Below are 23,708 nucleotides of genomic sequence, written 5' to 3'. Positions count from 1 at the left end.
TGTGTGTGTGTGTGTGTGTGTGTGTGTGTGTGTGTGTGTGTCTATATATATAGGCTAAGCGACCATCCGACCAGCCGGTAGGTATGACATGCACTGACCACCAGGGGGCAGACGCTCAGCGCAGGAGCTGCCGAGCTATGGTGACTTGGCAGCAGTAGTTCTCTGGTGATGCATGCCAGAACTAGAGAAGAGGGAGCCCGATTCCTCATGGGGCTGTGCAATTCCACCTTTGGCCATTGTTTATGTTGTTGCTGGGGCATGTCGCCCCAAATCTGGTTTATTGCTGAGCTGCAGTGACCACAGATGCCCTTTGAGCCTTGGCGCTGCCCCAGATGCAGTTGGCAGGGAGGGACCACAGGAGGTTGGCTCCAGGGCATGTCCGGCCCATCTCGCCCAGCCCCACCCCACTAATTAATTTCTTTCTAATTAATTTCCTTTCAATGTGCATGAATCTGTGCACCAGGCCACTAGTAGAACTATAAATACAATATTTCCCATTTTTTAGGTAAGAAGACACAAAACAAACATGATTATCTGAAATAGATGGACTGTTACTTAACATTTATTCAGTATGCACCATATGGTGGGTGCTGACAAGCAATTAAATAAGATGATATCACATATACTAATATAGCTCCAAACTGTGAATATAATGACTAAGATGAGTCCTTACTCTTCTCTCCACGGCTTAAAGAAAAAGATGGAGAATACACAATGGTTTTAAAAGGCGAGGAAAATTGCTTAAAGGATTGGAAAGTAATACATATGACAGAGGAAAGAAAATTAAATGTTAAGTGTTTAAAGGTTAATAACATGAGTAGTTTTCCTCACCACTAAGAAAATGATTTTTAATTATAGTATAAAGGATTTAAGTTAGCTACCATTTAATTATTTGTGCATTCATTTAACAAAGTTTATTGTGTGCTGTTATATAAATAAAACTTCCACTGATTTAATGCTCTGTGCTTTACACTTTATATACATTATCTTATTCAACTTTCCAAATATCCTACATATTATCATCTGTAATTTCCAGATGAGGGGAAACATTAGAGTGGTTAAGTAACTTGCCCAAAGTCACACAGCTGGTAGACAGTGGGTCCTGGATTAAAAGCCAAGTGTATCTGCTTTCAAAATTTGCTCTGAATCCATCAATATATTGCCCATCCACATACATTATGCTGAGCTTCAAGCTAAGGGTGGCATTGAAAGGGATTAGTTAGAGACCCTGCCCTCCTGGAGTTTTTAACTATAGCAACTATATTTACATAGATAGCTCAGGATTGGGGCAGTGCCATATGAAAGGGAGAACCAATAAGTGCACTAGGATTTTGGAGCCTGAGTGACCCTTTATGAACAGGCTTAACACACAGGTAGAATAATTTGGCCTGAGACTTGCAAACAATAAGAGTTTCAATTAGTAGACTAGATGAGAAGACAGTCCAGCCAGGTAATGGCTCAGAGGAAAAACAATGCAGTCGTATTCAATACAGGTAGAACAAATACAGGTAGGCTAAATTTATTCTCTGGATAATGAGAACTCCTTGAAGCTTTCTGAGCAAGGGAATGATGTGATGAAGACTATCCTCAGTGTTCTTATAAATGCAGTCTCACCCAAGAGAAGTCTGGGATGGAGGGAGAGCAGTCTGCACCACTCCAGACGGGAATAATGGTCTAAGTTGAGAAGTAACAGAGCAAAGACAAAGGATGGAGATGGAGATATGAAAGGGCATGAATTCCAGATCACATCTATGAGTAATTGTCAGGATGCTCAAATTGGAGAACTAAGGATGACAATTAACTCTCTTCAAAACGTTATATACAGGCATGCCTCAGAGTGTTGCGGGTTTGGTTCCAGACAATAGCAATAAAGCAAGTCATAATATTTTTGTTGGCAGCGGGTCTTGCCTTCGACTGTAAAAACAAACAAACAAAAGCAACATCTGAAAAGCACAAAGTGAAGCACAATAGCACAATAAAACAAGGTATGCCTATATATAGGGTGTCTCCAAAAAAGTATACACACACTTTGAATAATCATAAAGGCAGTGTTTATTAAAATACATTTCATTGAGCTATGAGCTATTAAAGTGTGTATACATTTTTGGGACTAAACGTATATGTATATAGCAGACTTCAAAGACACACAGAAGTGGAATGGAAGTTTTTGTCCTCAAAGAACTCACAATTCCATTATTTGAGTGATTGGGCACTTTTAAATTTGTAATTAGTGAGAGCCCTCTGCCTGGTTCACAGACACCTGTCTTCTGCTGACTCCTCACAGGGCAGGAGGGGCAGAAGGGCTCCCAGAGGCCGCTTTTATAAGAGCACTAATCCCACTCGTGAGGGCTCCACCTTCATGACCTAATCCCCTCCCAAAGGCCCACTTCCAAATACATCACATTGAGGGTTAGGTTCCAGCATATGCATTTTCAGGGGAGGACACAAACATTCTGTCTGTGCCAACATCCTTGCTGCTCAAACTGTGGTCTGTAGAGCGTCGATACTGTCATCACCTGGGAGTCCATTAGACTCGGAGAATCTCAAGCCCCACCCCAGACCCACTGGATGAGGTCTGCGGCTTAACAAGATCCCAGGCGGTTCCTGTGCAGCTTGGGAAGCACTGGTTTGTTTTCTTATAGAAACTGCCTGTGGTCACCGCAGTTAATATTGATTGCATTTGACATAGTATAGAATGTACTATAGTATGTAGATAGTTAATTCCATGATGTGTTTTCTGTATAGAATTGGTTCAACAGTGTATAATTTTGTGTTATGAGAGGAACACAATTGGTAAGGAAAATAAAAAATAGATGAGGACCAATTAACATAATCTCAGTGTGTCTTGTCCAAAGGGTGCTCCTCACAGAAAAGTGGAGGAGCCAGTCAGGGCACAGTGAGACTCTGAACAGTAAACACTAGAATAAGAGGGTCTTAAAGTAGCCACAGCTGAACTCAGAGCTGCATGCCCATGATGAGCCACCTGTGAAATTAAAAACCTGGCTTATGCCCAGCCAGTGTGGCTCAGTGGTGGAGCAATGCCCATGATGAGCCACCTGTGAAATTAAAAACCTGGTTTATGCCCAGCCAGTGTGGCTCAGTGGTGGAGCATTCACCCATGAACCAGGAGGTCAGGGTTCGATTCCCAGTCAGGGCACATGCCCGGTTGCAGGCTCGATCCCCGGTAAGGGGCATGCAGGAGGCAGTTGATCCATGATTCTCATCGTTGATAATTCTCTCTCCCTCTCTCCGAAACCAATAAAAATATATTTTTAAAAAATCTTGTTTATGAAACCAACAATGAAACATCAAGCAAATACCAATGTCCAGGGTACAGTGAAATTTTGGAAATGAGCAATTGGAGATTCTAACTGGGTTGGCAGCTGAATGACTAAGGAGAAGATATAAAAGAGGAGCCCACAAAACCAGGATTTTAAGGAAACTGGAGTTGCATGAATGCAATTCCTCTGCTTCAGTCTGGCTGGTGCAATTTGGCTATCCTGATATAACCCCCTCGTGGGAACTTACAAGGCCAAATCCCACAAACTGTAAGAACTAAGAGGAATTGGTCTGGAGTGTGTCAAAAGTTACAATAGCTAATTAATCTTTGAATCTTTGTACCATGCCTATTGTTGATTTTCTACAGCTTTCTTCTTGAGATTTTATGTTAAAACATAGCATTTTTGTACTTTTTCTTAAATACCATGAGACCAGTAGATAAGAATAAATATTTTCCCAGTTTAGAATTTCACTAGTATAGGAGCCCTTAAAAAGAAAACCCAATAATCTTAGGACCACCCAAAACTCTCTGTTTTCACAGAAAAACAAAAAATTACAAACTGCCTCCAATGACTGCTTCCTGAGGCTATTAAATGAGGATCATAATTACCTTTTAAATTATGGTATAATTTGAAATTCTTCAACTATGGTATAATTGGGTCTTTTGTTGCTTACTTAAGCTGTCATTTCTGTTCTTTTTAAGATATTAGCAACAGCTTTGCCTACATGTGATGTGTATTTGCAGCCACAAGGAAGCTATTTCATAATTGACAAAGGAAATATAATACTAAAGAGAAATCCGGAACAGAGCATCCATGCTGACCAGCAGAGCGAGGTAAGCCATTTCTTCATGGCCATTTCTGTGGTGCCTTCAGCCACTAACCCAGATGCACCCAGACTGTGCCTGGTCCGTGTGAGTACCCAGTCAGTGTGAGCTCTATTAGCCTCAAGAATAGAGTGGAGGGAAGGACGAAGCAAGCCCCAAGTAGTTAGAGCCCCTGTGCAAAACTTCGATCACTTTATTTCTTTTCACAACAAAAATTCCTGGAAAGCTGGATTCTGAAGAGTTAGAGACTCGGGTACTGTGAATTCACAATTTCTTGTCATTTTAGTACGAAAAAGGTACAGTTCTGAGAAATGGCTCTCCTCCTAATTTGAGAAATGAACCATGCTGATGTCCCTGGGATGATGGTGCATGGCTTGGCCCTTGATTCCAAGGCGGTTGTAATCAGTCAGTGCTGGTGTGAGGGCCAGGACGATGCCACCCCCCCCCCCCCCCCCGCTCCAATGGCTTCAGAAGGCTGGAGGGGCCTGAGAACCTCACAGCCAGCCAACCATTATCCACTCAAGGTTGGGACTGCTTCAGGCCCATGTCCTTCGTTCAGTCGTTACGCCGGGATCTTTACTGAGAGTTCCCTGTGCATGTGCGTGAATGGGCATGTTGCAGAAGCAAAGGGAAACAGACGTTGGCTGTCTTGTTTGCAAACCTAGCGCCTGAAACGGTTCATTTCTTATAAGAGACCTTGTGTGAATGAAGTGGTTGAATGAATGGCGACAGAAGTATGTAGCCATGGAACCTGTCTAAGATTGTTGTTGGGAAATGAGCCATGTGCACAAATGACTAACATGTGCCGGGTGGGCCAAGTACACAAAAGGGGTGTGCATACGTGACGTGGACTTCAGTTTAGGGAGAACTGGCTCCTGCTGACACGGTCCACGAAGGCTGGGTAGTGGTGTTGCTCCCTGTGCGTGCCTACATGCCAGTGGTGGCGGCCTGGCTCTCTCCTGCTTCCCTTGCCCTGCCGCATGCCCAGGAAGCCTTCGCTGGCTTCTCAATCTGAAGTCCTCCTGAATGAGAAGGGCGGGGAAGCCGTCGCTGCCCCCTCCCAGGGCTCCCTGTGACACAGATCGGTCAGCCTCAAGTTCTACTGTGTGCAAGTGTAACCCTGGGAGTTCGTTTCGAATGCATGTTGTAGGGCAGTGATGGCGAACCTACGACACGCGTGTCAGAGGTGACACGCGAACTCATTTTTTTGGTTGATTTTTCTTTGTTAAATGGCATTTAAATAGATAAAATAAATATCAAAATATAAGTCTTTGTTTTACTATGGTTGCAAATATCAAAAAATGTCTATATGTGACACGGCACCAGAGTTAAGTTAGGGTTTTTCAAAATGCTGACACGCCAAGCTCAAAAGGTTCGCCATCACTGTTCTAGGGCCTTCCTCTTGAGATGCTGAGTCTGATGATGGTCAAGAAATCTGCCTGTTTGCCAAGCACCCCAAGGTGATTCCGATTTTGCAGACCTCAATTTAACAGACTCCTGATTTAATAGACAAAACTTCTCATCCATTACTCGTCATATGTGAAAAGTAACACCCTAATTTTAAAATTCTTTTAACCCAAGATTTGCTTTCAGTTTAATTAATAGGTTATTTTTTGTTATTAATTCATTGTTATTTTTAACAAATTTTAGCAAATAGGCCATATGTTGGAAGAAACACTATAGTAATTTCACCGACATAAATAAATATTACATATCTACAACTATAGTCTACGTACATATTTAAACCTGAGTTATTACTCGCAAACAATGTTCCCCAAATGATTAACATGTGGTCACACTGCATCGCACATGGTAACGGGTTCTCTTGTCACATGGTGTGACTTCCTGCAGAAGTCTGAACACATGCTGGCCTATGTTCCGACCGCGCTAAGCCCCGCCCCGCCATGGGCATTTGTTTATTCCCAGTGACTGGTGAATGCATGCATTTACTAGACCTATTCAGTATACATTTAAAATTACAGTAATGCATATAGAAAATTTTTCTGCAAACTTAAACTTTTCATACATACTTAATTTTAATTACACAAAACGTGTCTACATAAGTAAAAACAGATAAACTAATTTGTTAATTTTTTAACATACACATTCGGAAAACCCACTTTATTATATAACTAGAGGTCCAGTGCACAACATTCATGCACCGAGGGGGAGGCCCTCAGCCTGGCCTGCACCCTCTCACAGTCCAGGACCCCTCGGGGGATGTCCGACTGCCGGTTTAGGCCCGGGCCTGAACTGGCAGTCAAACATCCCTCTTGCAATCCGGGACTGCTAGCTCCTAACCACTTGCCTGCCTGCCTGCCTGATTGCCCCTAACCCCTCTGTCTGCCTGCTTGATCACCCCTAACCATTCGCCTGCCTGCCTGATCACCCCTAACTGCTCACCTGCCTGCCTCATCACCCCTAACCACTCTACCTGCTTTCCTGATTGCCCCTAACTGCTCACCTACCTGCCTGTCTGATCATCCCTAACCACTCGTCTGCCTGACTGATCGCCCCTAACCGCCTCTGCCTTGGCCCCTGCCAGGGCAGCTTCGTCCAGAAGGATGTCCGGAATGACATCCGGAAGGTTGTTCGCCTGTCCGGTCTAATTAGCATATTACACTTTTATTATTATAGATTCCTCCATATCTCTCAATGCCAGAAATATTACTCATGCCAGTGCCTTCCCTTCCCCTTTGTGCTGCCCCAGCTCTCCGGAGATGGCAGTGTTAGCAGTTGCTCTGCTCCTGCACCCCAGGGATCATCAGTTGTGTTACTCACGGGGTTCTCACTGCCAGATGAACAGTACATGAGCCACCTCCAGAACGGCATCTGAGTCAGTCCATTTTAGGGAAACTGGTACCCACCGTCTCAGGTCAGAAGCCATGGAAACAGAGCCTAACACTGGATTCTGGTACAAATGATTTATTTAAAAAGTGTTTTTAAGAAAAGCTCTTTTTTAAAAAAAAATTGATTTCAGAGAGAAAGATCCATTGCTCCACTTCATGTATGTATTCATTGGTAGATTCCTGTGCCCTGACCAGGGATCGACCCCACAACCTTGGTCTATTGGGATGACACTCTAGCCAACTGAGCTACCTGGCCAGGGCTCCAGAAAAACTCTTTGAGAGAGCGAAGAAAACAAGATAGAGAAGGGGAAAGGGTAATTTGTGGTCTCAGGTGAAACAAGCCTTGATCCACAGGGCGCTCAGAAGTGAGCACTACAGACAAAGCTGTCCCGCTCCTCGATACAACCAGGCCAGCCTTGGCTGCGAGCTGTCTTGGCGGGTGTAGGAGGGCAAGTCTCCAGAGAAGGGGAGGCAACACACACACACAGCAAGTGGGTGATGGTGCAACAGCCGGGTAAGGGGATCCCAGAGAGGTACCGACAGCATCTACTGCAATTGTGAGAGTGTTTCTACAATGTTTGAAAATGTTGCATGTGGATGAGTTTACATACACCCCTGTCTATTGAAACCTATGGGTATAGTTTCTCATTCACATGTCTGTCTCCAATGCAAGATTCTAAACTGCTCTGTGGCAGGGACTCTGTCCTACTCATCTTAGCATTCCTAATTCAGAGGCTCACATTGAATTGTTACTAAGCAAATGTGTATCAAATGAAGAGAAGTTTGAGGTAGATCACAGAGCAACTTGAACTCCAGGCTAAGTAATTTGGGCGTGATTCTGTTGGCAGTTAGAGTTTGAAATGCTTGTTGGCAGTGGTGTGTAATGTGTATTGGACTTGGGAGAGAATGGAGAGAACAGCCAAGAGACGGTTGCAGCAATACAGGCAAAAGCAACAAGAGGGAGAATTCCCGTGGAGGCTGTGAGTATGGAGAGGCAGATGCAAAAGCCATTAAAGAAAAATTATCTACAGGATCCAGATGGCCCCAGGCTGACATCTAGTACAGAGCCTTTTGGGGATGTTAATCAATCAAGTGAGTTAGTTTTGTGCTTATCTGCCTCCAAGCAGATAGAAGACCATTTCTCATGTTTGCTTGGAAGAAATATCTAAATAATAAGTACATGTGAGTTTTCTCATTGTCATCAGACATTTAGGCAAAATCCATGAACTAGGCATGGGAATCTTTTCTTCCTTTCCATATTTTGGCCAGGATCCTACAGTTGTATCTGAGAAAGCCCAAGGTCATCAATGTGGAATGTGCTGAATTCATTAGCACATGGAGTACTTAAAATTAAGGTGGTTTCCAGTGACACTGCTTTCAAATCAATCATTCTGTACGTAACATATGTTCCAAAGCTGCAGACTGAGCACGCTATTCTCAGCCGTACTCTGGCCTGGATCCTGGGTGGAATAATTTATCCGTGACTCAGATGGATCATATATGGAAATATGTGGGTTTCTTTTCTTTTTTTCTCTCCAAACTCTTCCAGGCCTTGACTATCGGCAAAGCTTATGTACATTTCTCTCTGATTTTAGGGCTCAGTGACCTTTGGCCGGGTGCCTGCCGTTCACGTTGTTTTCCGAGAGCCAGTTCCCGGGATGCCCGTTACATGGACGGGGCCTGGATTTGCCAGGGTTCTCCCTGGGGCTGGCTTAAGATTTTCTGTCAACAACATTCCCTCTCCCATGGACTTCACCGTGGCCATTCGCTATGAAACTCAGGTATCCTTTAAGTCCAACGCCTTCGAATGGTGAAAAATTGAAATCCATTCTTGCACTAAATGTTTCCATCCCAGTCTTGCTAGATATGTTTATCTTCAAAGTATTTGCAGAAGAAGGAGAACATCTGGAGGGCATTATACACCAAAGGGTTTCCTAAAGATACTAAAGCAACAGAGTGAGCCATAGGCACACATGCTTTATTCCAGGGAGAGAAGCTAAAGTTGGAGTTATATATTTAAGGCCCTCGATCTAAGGAAGTGGTGATGGAATGTTTGTGTAAGAATAATAAATAACTAAAATAACATAAACCCTGCCTCTCCTGGGACTTTTTTTCTAAAAACTTAATAAACTAACATACGTGCAGAGATTCAGACTCCAGGGCTGCAGCAAAAGCATTTATTTGCATTTGGATTTCCCCTGAAAGAAGAGAACAGCTGAAAGCAGGCTGCTCTCTTGTCTCCCATTGCCTTACTACCCTTCCTGGCCTTTTAAGAAGTATCTAAACAGAATAGGGAACAAATTAGGAAAATATTTGATTTAAAGCAATAGAGTCTAACCTTTTCTTTGTATAAACTTTCCTTTGATAATCTGAAACCCCATAGACCATCTCCTCTAAAAAATTTTTTCTATGGGGGGGACGGGGGGTGGGGTGGGGGGACGATGGTTCCAAAGTCGCTCTAGGGACCACACTCTGGACGCGCTCACTGTGTGCTTATGACCAGAGCTGCTGATCCGTTTTGAAAATCTTGATATGACATAATTCTCTGTTTCCCACTTACACTCAAAAGCCAAGGGACTTCAATGAACTTTGACCTAGTGAGTATGACAAGAAAGTTTTAAATATATCTATATATAAATTTTTCCATTGAGAAGACACATCTCTAACAGCTTTAAGATGCTTTTCCAAATTGTAAGGCTTTCAGAGGATAGCTAATTGGCACATAAACAAATATAAATACATCTAGTAATATAATAAATACATCTAGTAATAAAATAACTAGATCATACAATTTATATACTAATATTTACATAATAATGTGGGGAAAAAATGCATCTCCTTTTGTGAAGAATTCCACATTGTTATTTCTGTTCTGTGATTTATGAACATGATGAGTTAACTGCTGCTTGGAAGGCAGGGGTTAAAGGGAAGACGTGTCGGGAATACAGAGTTCTCTCAGGCTCGTGAACTATGTCGCTATGGCCAGAAACAATATTCCTCTACCTGGGTCACAATTCAGACACCAGCGAGTTGGGCCTGAGAGTGAACCTCTTAGACTTTTTTCAACTAGAAAATCCTATTTGCCAAAAGGGCCCTGGGTTACAAATTCGATTCCATGCAGTCTTCACCAGGTATATGTCTGTGCATGCAAAACAGGCTCCCACATCCTCACAGTGACATGCTTTTATGTCCTGCCCATCTAGTCCGCAGCTGACTGGGCTGTCCAGGTTGTGGTTAACCCCCCTGGAGGGAGCAAGCACTGTACACGCAAGATCCCACCGCAGAAGCCTCCGTCTTTCGCCTTACCCGCGACCTCAAGGTATGCTCCGGACCTGCCCTCAAACACTGAAGGTTTCCTAGCATTTTGTTCATCTACCAGTAACATGTATTCAGGAACTAGTGGGAGAAGAGGTGTAATAACCCTTTCCCATTCTCTCAGTGGCTTTGAGATGTGAGAAAGTGAAATGCTACAAGAATAAGAGTAAAATATTCAGTTGAGTTATCTCAGCTGAGAGTCTGTGAGGTAAAAAGCTACTAAGTTTGCCTCATCAGAGATTTGTGGCAAAAGAAACCAGAGACCCTGTTGATATTAGCATGGCAGGTAGGATGGAGGTCATTGGTATTATCTTTTCCCCACCACAGTCATGACAACCCATGGCCAATAGTTTCTAAGGCTTTGCTCTCTGGCACAACCTGTGGAAGAGCCACGGAGATTCTGCATTTACTGTCCACCTGGACCTTGCCACCACCCCACAGTGGAACCCACATCGCAGCATAGGTGGAACGCTACCAAATACCGGGGTCACTTCCGTTACATAACTGTACTTTTGTCGTTGAATTGTTGCTTTATTTCTCCTAATACAGAGTCGTGCTGCTTCCCACACCCATCTGTTTAGAACCAGATGTACAATATTCTATAGACGTCTATTTTTCCCAGCCCTTGGAAGGAGGGTCCCACGCTCATTCACACATCCTTGTTGATTCTGTAAGTATCACAGAGCGTGGTGGGTGCTGCCTTCCAAACTGAGCTCCATTAAAATCCCGTGTTTAGACTCTCTGGTGAAATGTTTCTTGAGACGTGTGAATGTATTTGTTTCATTCAAAAAATCACCTATTCTCTCTAAAAGTCACCTAATAACAATTGCAAATCTTACAGAACAGGAAGTGCCAGTAATGGTTTGAAGTGCATCTTGCTCAGTCCCTATCGCGTCTTGCTCACATTCTATCATTTACTCATATAGAGTCAACACCCTATAACAGTGATGGCGAACCTATGACACGCGTGTCAGAGGTGACACGCGAACTCATTTTTTTGGTTGATTTTTCTTTGTTAAATGGCATTTAAACATATAAAATAAATATCAAAAATATAAGTCTTTGTTTTACTATGGTTGCAAATATCAAAAAATTTCTATATGTGACACGGCACCAGAGTTAAGTTAGGGTTTTTCAAAATGCTGACACACCGAGCTCAAAAGGTTCACCATCACTGCCCTATAAGGTCAGCACTATGATTATTCTCATCTGTAGACGCCAGGACTAGCTCAGGGTCACACAGCTAGGAGTGAGGAGTCTGGAGTCAGAGTCAGACTGTCTGATTCCAGAGCCTCTGCCCTGAGCCAGGACAGCATTACTGAGTTTCGGGGGAAATCCCACCCCTTTAAAATTAGCACCTTGCAAGCTCCCATGTATACACAGTCTGCTTTTATGTTGTAATCAGAGTGCTCATACAAGTATGGATGTGGGCATTTTTCACTTCGCATTATATCATAAGCATTTTTTACTATGTTTATGTAGTTTTATTTCTAGGAACAATGCATAGTATTTCTTTGAGTGACTGTTTTTAAATTGTATTTTTCAATTACAGTTTACATTCAATATTTTTTGGTATTCGTTTCAGTGTACAGCATAGAGGTTAGATAATCATACACTTTACAAAGTGCTCTCTGCACATACTTACTGTAATAGTATGGACTATATTCCCTATGCTGTACTTTACATCCCTGTGACTATTCAGTAACTACCAATGTGTACTTCTTAGTCTCTTCACCTTTTGTACCCAGACCGCCAACACCCCTCCCATCCAGCAGCTTTAGTCTGTTCTCTGTGTCTGAGTCGGTTTCTGTTTTGTTTGTTGTTGTTTTTTGTTTTGTTTATTTTGAGTGACTCCTTTCAGCATCTTTCCCCCACAGAGTTGGACCACAGATAGTCCTTCTAAACCCCCACTCTGCGCACTGCAGACCCAGGCTTGTCACTGGGCAGAGTTTGGCATTGAGTGAATTTATGTAATTTACTTATCTAGTCCCCTGCTTGTGGAATAGTTTCTTCTATTTTTCAGTATGTATAGTTGGTACATATTTTTCAGTGTTTTAAAATATAGTCCTATTTATCTAAGGTTTTATGGCTCTTGAAATAACTTATCAAATTGTTTTCTGGAGCTATACTTCAACTAATTTTCAGGATTACCAGTGAAAGTACCAGTTTCATCCATCTTCAGCAAAATTGTATAGAATTGTTGGGAAATTTTTAAAAGTAACTTTGTGTACAAAAGTCCAATTGCTTTGCTTAAATTGTATTTTTAAATATTTGTAAGAATCTTCTAATATCTTGACTTAATTGGCAAAATGCAACCTACAAATTATATTAGAACACAGCCATGCCCTTGTTTTTAAGTATTATCTACGGCTGCTTTCAAGCTACAGAGTCAGAGCTGAGTACTCATTACAGAGACCTTAGGGCAGTGGTTCTCAACCTTCCTAATGCCGCAGTCCTTTAATAAGTTCCTCATGTCGTGGTGACCCCCAATTTCATTGTTACAAATTGAACATAATTAAAGCATAGTGATTAATCACAAAAACAATATGTAATTATATATGTGTTTTCCGATGGTCTTAGGCGACCCCTGTGAAAGGGTCGTTCGACCCCCAAAAGGCTCTCAACCCACAGTTTGAGAACCGCTGCCTTAGGGCCTCAAAGCCAAAAATATTTACTACCTGGCCTTTTATAGGAAGAAGTTTGTTGATCCCTGATTTAATTAGATGTATCCATATTTTGTGAAATGTGTCTTCAGTTTTTTGCCATTGAACATTTTAAATTTATATCCTCAAACTTTGTTATTTCATCATCTACTATAAAATTCAATATGAATCAGGTATATCTTGGATTTTATTCAACAAGCTCATCTATTATGGCATCAAAAAATACAATTGTTTTAAGATTATTTTACCAATGGTAGATTGCAAGATTTAGGGAAAAAAGAAAGGAAAGAAGGAAGGAAGGAAGGAAGGAAGGAAGGAAGGAAGGGCACCTAGTTAAATTTGAATGTGGTATTAAGTATGTCCCAAATGTTGCCCTCAAATATTGCATGAGACATATTTACACTAAATAAAAATTAGTCATTGCCTCTCTGAAATTCAGTTTTAACTGGGTGATTTGTATTTTACATGGCAATTTTAACCAAAGGTGATCTAAAGCCAGTACCCAGAGGGGCCACATAATGTCGTGGTGAGGTCCTACCGTATTATGGTAGAAATAAAGTAGAAAGTAGAAACAAACTCTTGAATGTGAAATTCAAACTATCGTGATTCTCCTAGCTACACAATTCATATTCTCTGCCGAAGAGTTTTAAATAGAACTGTGCTCATGAACCAACATATGAGTTACAACTAGAGAAAATCATATCTAACAGGTTTAATTCAGGGGAAATAAAGCTAAGAGCTGGGAACCCAGGCAGCATAAAGAAAGGAAAAGGAGGAACATAAGGAAGTCCTAAATCACAAAGGGATGTTATTATTAATAATAATAATAGTCATGAAATTCACATTTATAAGAGCCAACTTACTCCTCCTTTTAAATCCATATCCTAAATATTCCTAAACTTCATAAGCTCCCAAGATTATCACTTGGTGATGTATTAAATGCATCCATTTAAATGATCCATCCGTCCCCAGCTATTGAGTGTGTGTGGCCCAGGCACTGGGCTGGTTCCTGGGTGTAAAACATGGTTCTCGCCCTCTAAGAATCCTCAGCCTGATATAGAAGACAGTGATGTAAACAAAATCATGGCAATGGTGTTTGATAGATGCACAATAGAAGTAGATCATTTGAAATTAACTTAAAAATATGTCCATTTGATCTGTTTTCAAGCAATCATTCTCTTATATAAGTATGAAACCCCTAAAACCTAAATAAAAACTAAGAGAGTATGCTGATCTTGGCAAACTGTCAGAAATCTCAGAGGAGGTCGCTGTTTGAGGTCAGATTCCTCAGGGACTCGGGTGCACCTGATTTATTGAGGGCATGTGGGCAGGAGAAGAGGAGTGGGGGGCTAAGAGAGGGCAGAGAGGGACTGAAGAAGGATGTGGCTAAAGTGTAGCTGCAGCCTGATCCCCAGGGAGCTCTGGACCACCAATCACACCACGGAACTGGTTCCACCCAGAGGCAGAGTGGTGGGCCTGTGTGTGCCCGAGTTATCAGCTACAGGCTCACCACCCCTCCCCCGGCCCCCAGTGGGTGCAGTGACTCCTGGACAAGGTGGCAGACTCCAGTTTTCTGGAGAAGAGGATAGCTGTGAGCCTTTAGCAGTCACCGCCATGGCAGCTGGCAGGCAGGAAGATCTGCACAGGGCACAGTGCCCCCCACAGTCCCTGACCCAGGATGCCCAGTAGGAGAAGATGGTTGCGCATTGTATGATTACAGACTAAGGCAGTGGTTTCTTTTTTTTTAAATATATTTTATTGATTTTTTACAGAGAGGAAGGGAGAGAGATAGTTAGAAACATCGGTCAGAGAGAAACATCAATCAGCTGCCTCCTGCACACCCCCTCCTGGGGATGTGCCCACAACCAAGGTACATGCCCTTGACCGGAATCGAACCTGGGACCCCTCAGTCCGCAGGCCGACGCTCTATCCACTGAGCCAAACCGGTTACGGCAAGGCAGTGGTTTCCACACCATGGTAACACTATGGAATACCCATAGTTTCTTATTACAAGTAGCCTAGTTCACAGTCTTTTAAATCTAAGACAAATTTATTAGCAAGTTTAAAATATAGTAATAAGGACCCTAAAAAGATACAGGCTCACTTATTTTCTTTGCCATTGATCAATAAATGAAAATATATAGTTGAAGGCTTCTTAAATAAGCTGAAAATCATAAAATATTTAGTCATAAGCAATTTAAGGAACTGAATTCAGTCCCTTTTTAATTATTGCTCTCATATATGGATCTGATTTTTTTATAACTGGAATCTGAACAGTGAACATGTCTTCTTTTCTCGTTATTTTAAAAGCTTGGTCTTCTTCCCCAAATCGACGCACTGGAGGATTCCTACAGCAAGCAGGATGCAGACGGACATCAGCTGCACCCCTGTGTTGAAATTGCCTCAGAACCAGGAGCTCAGGAGCTCCCCGGTGCGTGTGAAAGGTTTACAGTGAGCATGTCCGCCGGGCTACACAATGGGGCAGTGGGTGAGTATCCCCGAGTAGGCTCTCCTGAAGCACTGCTACTTGTGAAAATGCTTTTTGGAACATGAGTGAATCAACTTAATTTATTTTAGCATCTATTCCAAACAACCAATCTTGCCCGATGATTAGATACACAGAGCAATCTACTGATGTGTTGGAATCAGAATGTGCAGTACAGGAGCTGTATAGGAAGAGGAGCCTTGCAGCAGTAGCATTAAGATGCCAGATTGCAGGAACAATAGTCCTAAAAGTGTATTTCTTTAGAATCCTGGGATTTGGGGTCTGAAATGAACTCTAAACAACTTCTTTCATCCCCAAACCGTCACTGAATAAATGAGACCATTAGGGTCTAAAAACATTACTTGCCCATTGCACTAAGTTTAGAGCAGGTTTCTCACCCTCACTAGTTTCCAAATTTTGGCCTGGATAATGCCTTGTTGTGGGGAGGGGGTGAGGTCTGTCCTGTGCATTATAAGATGTTTAGCAACATCCCTATCATCGACCTACCTGATACCACCCTTACCCTGGTTGTGACATCCAAAAATGTCTGCAAACTGCGACATATGTCCCTTGGGGGCAAAATTCCCCCCCAGTTGAGAACTACTGCTATAGAGTGACAGCAACAGTGAGACCCTGGTCTTCCTAAGTTCCAGGCATTTGTTTTTTAAAAAATATGTTTTTATTGATTTCAGAGAGAGGAAGGGAGAGGGAGAGAGGGATAGAAACATCAATGATGAGTGAGACTCATTGATTGGCTGTCTCCTGCACACCCCCTACTGGGGATCAAGCCCGTAACCCAGGCATGTGCCTTGACTGGGAGTTGAACCGTGACCTCCTGGTTCATAGGTTGATGCTCAACCACTGACCCACACTGGCCAGGCCCAGGCAAATGCTTTTTCTTTCATACTGAAGGGCTACGTCTTCAGGCCGTCCATAATCTCACGAAAAGTATGGAATAAGAAAATTCAAAGGTATAGTCCAGCACTAACATAGATCATCCGGAATTGAAGTAATAATAATATCAATAATAATAACTAAATTGGAACAATTAATGACTAAAACAATTTATTTTAAGCCTTTCATTAACTTGAGTAATGTTTATTGTTGTTATATTTAAGTAATGTTTATTGAGCATTTATTAGATGCCAAACACTGTTCTAAGTACTTCATAAACATTATTACCTTTAATCTGTATAATCCTACTTTATCCCCCTTTCACAGAGAAGGGATTAAGGCCTAGAGAGGTACATGAAAGAGAGGAAAACCAGAGCCACTAGGAGCATGAGGTGCTTCTCGGCCACTTCCTTCACCTCTAACATCCTTCTTTCGTTGCCTGCAGCCTGCCAGTGTCACCCCCAGGGCTCAGTCGGGACCGGCTGCAGCCCGCTTGGAGGCCAGTGCCCGTGTAAGACTCACGTGGCCGGGCGCCGCTGTGACAGGTGCTCAGCAGGAAGCTACGGTCTGGGGCATCACGGCTGTCACTGTAGGTAACAGAAAACAGAGCCGCTCTTGTTCACAACCTCGGAGTTTCGAAGGGAGGAAAATTGATGTGTGGAGTCTAAAAGGGGAGCAGAGTGGGAACTGACTACATTACTCGGGCTGTCTATGTAGATAAAATGTATGGAAATTTTTTTCTACCGTCCTTCATCCATCCATTCACTGGGCACTGGGTGTGCAGAGCTCCGTAAGGAAGTGTGAGTGATGAGAAAACCATGGTTCATGCTTCTGGGAGTTTGCAGTCTATACCAAAGAGGGGGTAGTCCGGGTAGGCTGTGGGACACCATGAAGGGAGTTGGCTGTGCAAACCCAGCTGTGTGATTGGGTCCGTCAGCCAGTGGCTGGAAAGGCTAAAACAATGATGAGATTGGGAAGTTGAGAAAGGGGCCAACACTGTGATCAGGATATGACGCTTTCTGGTGCTGGGGTTGCAAAGTCTCAGAACTCATTTTATAATCTGCCCATTAGTAAGGACTTGGGTGGGGCGTCAACAGCAGTAGTGAATTCAGTTATCCTACATGTCAACGTATGTAGTTCTCTATTCTACGATGTAAACTATTAGTGAAATACTGTTCACAGAAACCACCTGCCTTAGGAACCATGAAAACCACCAGGTACATGAATTCTCCTTTCAGGGATGGAAACATCTTGTCAGTCACGATTCAGAGAGATGGCACACCTTCCTGGCCATTGCCTGTCTAGCAAACTGCCCATAAAACAGCTTGGGTCCATCGCCACCTTTTTTTAAAAAAAATTTTAATTGATTTTAGAGAGGAAGGGAGAGGGATAGAGAGATAGAAACATCAATGATGAGAGAGAATCATTGATCGGCTGCCTCCTGCATGCCCCCTACTGGGGATGGAGCTCGAAACCCAGGCATGTGCCCTGATGGGAAATCAAAACTTGACCTCCTGGTTTATAGGTCAACACTCCACCATTGAGCCATGCCAGCTGGATCATCACTGCTCTTTTTTCCCTTTTCTTTAAAAAAATGAATTGCTTGAGATACACAAAGGAATATATATTTTTTCCATGTAGCACCCTGTAAACCAAACAGGCATCACATTTTTTATAGGAAAGATGAGCTCAAGTAATTCAACAATTTAGCAGAAAAGGGTTGAGCCTTTACTATCTTGTCCAGGAAAAAAAAAAAAGCCTGAAAGTTTTGAGAGGTGTGTCTTATATTTTTTATAGTCTTAAAGTTTGACTCCCAAGATATATGGAAGTTCAAGTCATTAAAAGCACATTACTTGGCTGGGGCTTTTTTCTGGTTCAGGGAGCACTGCCTCCCCACCCCCCCCCCCACCCTTTTAGAAAAAAAAAAAAGCACATTATTTGTTCAGTTCCTCTGCATAAACAACATTTATCAAACCCAGTTGTTCACAGCTTACCGTTTGTTGAGTGAATTGGTGAATTGTTATTTAACCAACAGTCACCTGGTGCTCGCTCTATGCCAGGCTCTGCTCTAGGCCCTTTAGAGACTCCCTCTGTTCACCTTGATTGGAGTGAGCTGGTAAGTTAGGGACTGCAAAATCAGGCCTGTACCTCTTTCACCAGCACACCATTGCCCCCCACCCCACCATGTTCTCTTTGCTTTATCTAGTGTGTCACTGCCACCCTCAAGGCTCAACGAGCACTGTGTGTGACCAAATAACCGGACAGTGCCCCTGCCAGGAAGCGGTGGCTGGCCGCAGCTGTGACGGGTGCCTGCAGGGCTATTTTGGATTTCCCAATTGCCACCCCTGCCTCTGTAATTCGTTCGCTGAGCTTTGTGATCCAGAAACAGGATCATGCTTCAATTGTGGGGGGTTTACAACTGGAAGAAACTGTGAAAGGTATGGAATTCATATGTACTTTTATTTTTTTTAATATATTTTTATTGATTTCAGAGAGGAAGGGACAGGGAGAGAGAGATAGAAACATCAGTGATGACAGAATCATTGATCGGCTGCCTCCTACACACCCCACACTGGGGATCGAGCCTGCAACCCGGGCATGTGCCCTATCAGGTATCGAACCGTGACCTCCTGGTTCTTAGGTCAACACTCAACCACTGAGCCATGCTGGCTGGGCTGGACTTTTATTTTTAAAATTTTCTTTTGTTCTGATCTCACAACACTCTCCAAAAGGCCACTGAGTAGAAACTAACAGTATTGAAGTGTAGAATGGTTGTTCTGGGTGGGATCATAATGTCATTCCGTCGTCCTTCAAAATCTTGTTATAAACCAGACAGTGTCTGATTAAATTAATAACAGGCATTTGCCTGGCACCTTGCTTTTTATATTCCTGAAATAAGACATGTAAATTGAGTGCTATTATATGGAGCTTAATGACTATACCATGGGACTTTCAACAGCAAAAAAAAATCCTCATGCAGAGCAAATAAGCATCTACTTAAAAAATGAGTTTTCGGAGCTGCACGGTCCTAATGCATAGCAAATGCACACTGGCTAACATGTAAGCTTTTCCTGGGAACATTTTGGTGAAAATAAATTGCCTTGACAGATGCATCGATGGTTACTATGGAAATCCTTCTTCAGGACAGCCCTGCCGCCCTTGCCCATGTCCAGATGTTCCCTCCAGCAATCAGTACTTTGCCCATTCCTGTTATCGGAATCCCTGGAACTCAGATGTAATCTGCAATTGTGCTCAAGGTTATGCAGGTAGGCAGGAGGCTTTATGGTGGTTGTTTTGCTTCTATTTCACACGGCTATCTGAAAAGTAATCACATATTAATAATTTATCTACCTTGACCAAATGAATGTTGCAGGATATAAGTTAATGGTAAGAAGACACAATGTGGTAAATTGCTGCTTTATAAACAAAGAATTTGAATGATTCAAAAACCAATGACTATTTAAAACTCATCCCACTGAGCTATATATGTTAATGCTGTTCTGGAAAACTAAGTGACCAAATGAGTTTAAATCAAATTAATTTATTTAAAATAAAATCATCACATGTTAAGATATATATGTGATAAAATAAATATATGTGACATATATTACATATAACATAAGCAATTAAAAAGTAAAAAAAATAATAATAATAACCAGTCCAATGCTTTCTTTGTATAATTCTGACCAATCAATTTGACTGGCATTTCACAGATACAACTAATTTTTCCAGAAGTCTGGAAGCACTGATTTGGGCATTGAATGGAGACTGCCTAAGTTAATTCAATATTTGTATCTGTTGCTCAAAAATTTTATTTTTCATAGTTTAAGCATGAGTGTAAACATGTAATGTAAACAAGGAAGAAAACTTACAAAGTCCACTTGATTTAATCACACTTAGAAATATGGTGCTTGTATTTTCTTCAGTGATAATTACCATAATGATAAGAAATTACATGGATAGTATTTTTATTATCCCTATTGTTACACATCTCTTGTTAATTGCCTTTTCTCTTATAGTCTCTTCTCCCTGTACACTTAGGCTTGGTTGACCATTTTTACAATGTATTTTTTTTTTTTATTGATTTCAGAGAGGGAGAGGGAGGGAGAGATAGATAGAAACATTAATGATGAGAATCATCGATTGGCTGCTTCCTACACGCCCCCTACTGGGGATCGAGCCCACAACCCAGGCATGTGCCCTTGACTGGAATCGAACCCGGGACCCTTCAGTCCGCAGGCCAACGTTCTATCCACTGAGCCAAACAGCCAGGGCTTGGTTGGCCATTTTTTAAGAACTGAGCCCATGGTTGGGCTCCCAGAGCATTTCTAAATGGGATGAACCAAAATGTGGATCGGACACCTAAACAAGTGCAGTTGCCTCATGGTTGGAAGGGCAAAGAGTGTTGGAGAGAAGGGATGGTTTCTCCATGCCGTGCTCAGTAAGAACAGCCTCTTGGGCTCATACCTCGAGGAAACTACTCTCAGCCATCTTCACCGCTAGACACATGTCTCAGGCTGCTGCTGTTTCACCTCCAGGCCCGGATGGGGTGGGCCCTGGGGAGAGGAAGGGCTGACATGAACTTTGGGCCTGGGGTACACTGTTGTGACCCTGGTTCTATAAGGATCCAGGGGTCTGTGCCCACAACTCTTAGGTTTTAAGAAAGACTAGAATCCATTCTTCACCAAAGACGTTTTAGCCCTGGATAATCATTTTACCCTCCGAATGAATAATAAGCTAAAATGAATGTTTTGTTTTAAATTAGAACACTTTTCCTTATTCATCCTCAATGTGTGACCTCTCATTATCCCTAGAGGCACCCAATTATTCTCTATTTATACCAATCTCCATCCCCCCTCTCACACACACACACACACACACACACACACCCCTCTGTCACCTCATTCCCTTTTTCTCTCTCCATCTTTCAGGTAAGCAGTGTGAAGAATGCTCTGCTGGTTTCTATGGAAATCCCAGAATTTCTGGAGCACCTTGCCGGCCATGTGCCTGCAACAACAACATTGATGTCACTGACCCAGAGGCCTGCAGCCGAGTAACAGGGGAGTGCCTTAAATGTCTGCACAACACTCAGGGGCCTCACTGCCAGCTTTGCAAACCCGGTCACTTTGGATCAGCCCTCAATCAAACCTGCACAAGTAAGCCTGCAAGGCTCCTGGGGGAAGGGGCGGGGGGTGTGGCAGCAGAGTGGCAGCTCACGAGTGTTGTAGCAGCTCTCCCATGCCCGTTTCAGCTAGGCCCGGGGTGTCAGCACCCCCTGGGTGGTGGGCTGGGGCACTGAACGCATCAGCAGAAACGGGTGCAGCTATAATATACTCACTGGTGTCGTTAGTTTGCCTTTTCTGACTATGAGTTCTTATAAGACGGTGGTTCTCAACCTTGGCTGCACATTAGAATCACCTGGGAATCTTTTTAAAATCCTGATTTCTGGGCCTCATCCTCCGGAAATTCTGTTTCTTTGTTACTAATGTTGTGGCCTCACCCCATAACAAAGAAACAGAATTTCTGGAGGATGAGGCCCAGAAATCAGGATTTTAAAAAGATTCCCAGGTGATTCTAATGTGCAGCCAAGGTTGAGAACCACTGCTCTAGTGGATTTTTAGCATTATTCCTCGGAGTATGGTTCAATGTTCACTGAGCCAGAGTCATCTAGGGGTGGGGATGAGGCATTAAAATGCAAATTCCTGAGCTGTACCTCAGACCCATGGAATTGACGCTCTGGAAGTGAGACCCACAAATATGCATTGTGACAAGCTCATCAAGTGACTTAAATGTATAAATACGAGAATCATTGATGTAGACGAGGACATAGGTTTAATTCTAGGATAAAGAAAGAGGAGAAATAAACTTCTCCTTTTTAGGAGATATCAGTTGGGTGATATTTCAGTTCACCCAATTTAGTAAACCATTTGGTTTCAGATCTTTCACATAAATGGAACTTTGGTGCATGTCATAAGGGAAAAAGTGAGACTTGCAGTCTTTCTCACAGTCTACTATGTGAGCTCTTCGAACATAGTATGCACAACCAGATGAAACTGCTATTCTGGGGGATCAACAACAGTTGAATGGGTTCAACCTACTTAATTCTTTGATAAATTCTGTACTATTGTAAGGTATTGAGCCCTTTGGAGAAATGACACATTTCTCCATGTTTGCATGGGTTGTTGACAGCCATTGTTTTCACTGAATTTACCTCCTGTTCTCTCAGGATGCTCCTGTCATCCTTCTGGCGTGAATACCTCTGAGTGTCCCCCTAGTCGGGGAGCTTGCATTTGTGACCCAGACTCTGGCGCATGCCCCTGTCTGCCCCACGTCACAGGGCGGACCTGTGACCATTGCGCTGATGGATACTGGAACCTCATCCGTGGCAGGGGATGCCAACCATGTGACTGTGACCCCCAGACCTCTCATGGCAGCCACTGTGACCAGGCAAGATACTTTAAAGTCACTTAGCTCATCTTGTCTATTTCCTGCCCCCTTTCTAGAATGGGCCATTTCTTCAAGGGGTGCTGTTTCCTTTTGTTGGAGAATGGTACTAGAAACCAAGATCTGGGCACCAGATGACCATGTCTGTTTTATGGGCTCCCCTCCACTCCTCACACCCGCAACCGCCAAACATGGAACAAATTGGTAGATCGCCACATGACAGCTTGGCTTCCTAATTCATGAGGAACTCCTAATGTTTGTGACATCACTCTCTGGCCTGCTTCTTAGGCCTTTTGGGAAGCATATTTGTAGCAGCCCAACCAAGAGTGCAGTTCAGTCATGGAGATTGAGGGAAGCCTGAGAAGCCGAAAATCAGATGGCGCTGGTTTAACCCGAGAGCCCCTGACAGCAAGAAGATTTGGGGTTGTCTGACCCAAAGGGAATGCCTAGGGGAAGGCTGCTCTTTACAGTGAGAAAACACTTTCACTCGAGCACAGAGGACACATATGAATGTTTAGATCCTCAGCTGTTTAAACAACTGTGATAAATGTCTCTCTCTCAGCCAGTAGGCGGTCCCCAGGGCATTCTTGCAGAGAGATCCAAACGTGCCGTCCAGTATTTTCATCAACAGTTTAAGACGGAGCTGGAGAAACAGGCTTATCAGATTTGTGGATATTGCAAAGTTGTAAGCGAATGTGATAAAGACAGAACAAGAGACAAGATATCCTAACAGGCTGCCTTATTGTCTGGAACCAGATGAGATATTAAGAGGATACAAGTCAAGTTTTGCAATTGTGTTTTTAAAATTTGCATAACTGTTGGGTGGGAGTGATAACTTGGCACCAGCTCATGCGAAAAAAACATTTGAGGATTTTCATTGTGTGCTTCAAGTGAGCCAGCTGTGTGGATGGGCTATTAAGGAGGCGATGCCCATTCAGGCTGGAGTCGGGGCG

The 23,708-nt window shown here is 42.9% G+C and overlaps 1 protein-coding gene across 1 annotated transcript in view; it reads left to right on the top strand.

Annotated features, from left to right (window-relative positions):
- Nucleotides 1-23,708, top strand: part of LAMB4 (laminin, beta 4) — a 98,448-nt gene that overhangs the window by 43,078 nt on the left and 31,662 nt on the right. The window contains exons 15-23 of the mRNA XM_005858468.2: nt 8,550-8,735; nt 10,158-10,273; nt 10,819-10,939; nt 15,243-15,420; nt 16,757-16,900; nt 18,518-18,749; nt 19,420-19,577; nt 21,243-21,467; nt 22,538-22,758. Of these exons, the coding sequence (XP_005858530.1) occupies nt 8,550-8,735; nt 10,158-10,273; nt 10,819-10,939; nt 15,243-15,420; nt 16,757-16,900; nt 18,518-18,749; nt 19,420-19,577; nt 21,243-21,467; nt 22,538-22,758 (1,581 nt within the window). The remainder of the gene's footprint in view (nt 1-8,549; nt 8,736-10,157; nt 10,274-10,818; nt 10,940-15,242; nt 15,421-16,756; nt 16,901-18,517; nt 18,750-19,419; nt 19,578-21,242; nt 21,468-22,537; nt 22,759-23,708) is intronic.

This window comes from Myotis brandtii, unplaced genomic scaffold (genome assembly GCF_000412655.1).
Source record: "Myotis brandtii unplaced genomic scaffold, ASM41265v1 scaffold1186, whole genome shotgun sequence".
Taxonomy (NCBI): Eukaryota; Metazoa; Chordata; class Mammalia; order Chiroptera; family Vespertilionidae; genus Myotis; species Myotis brandtii.
This window is presented reverse-complemented; position numbering and strand designations above follow the sequence as displayed.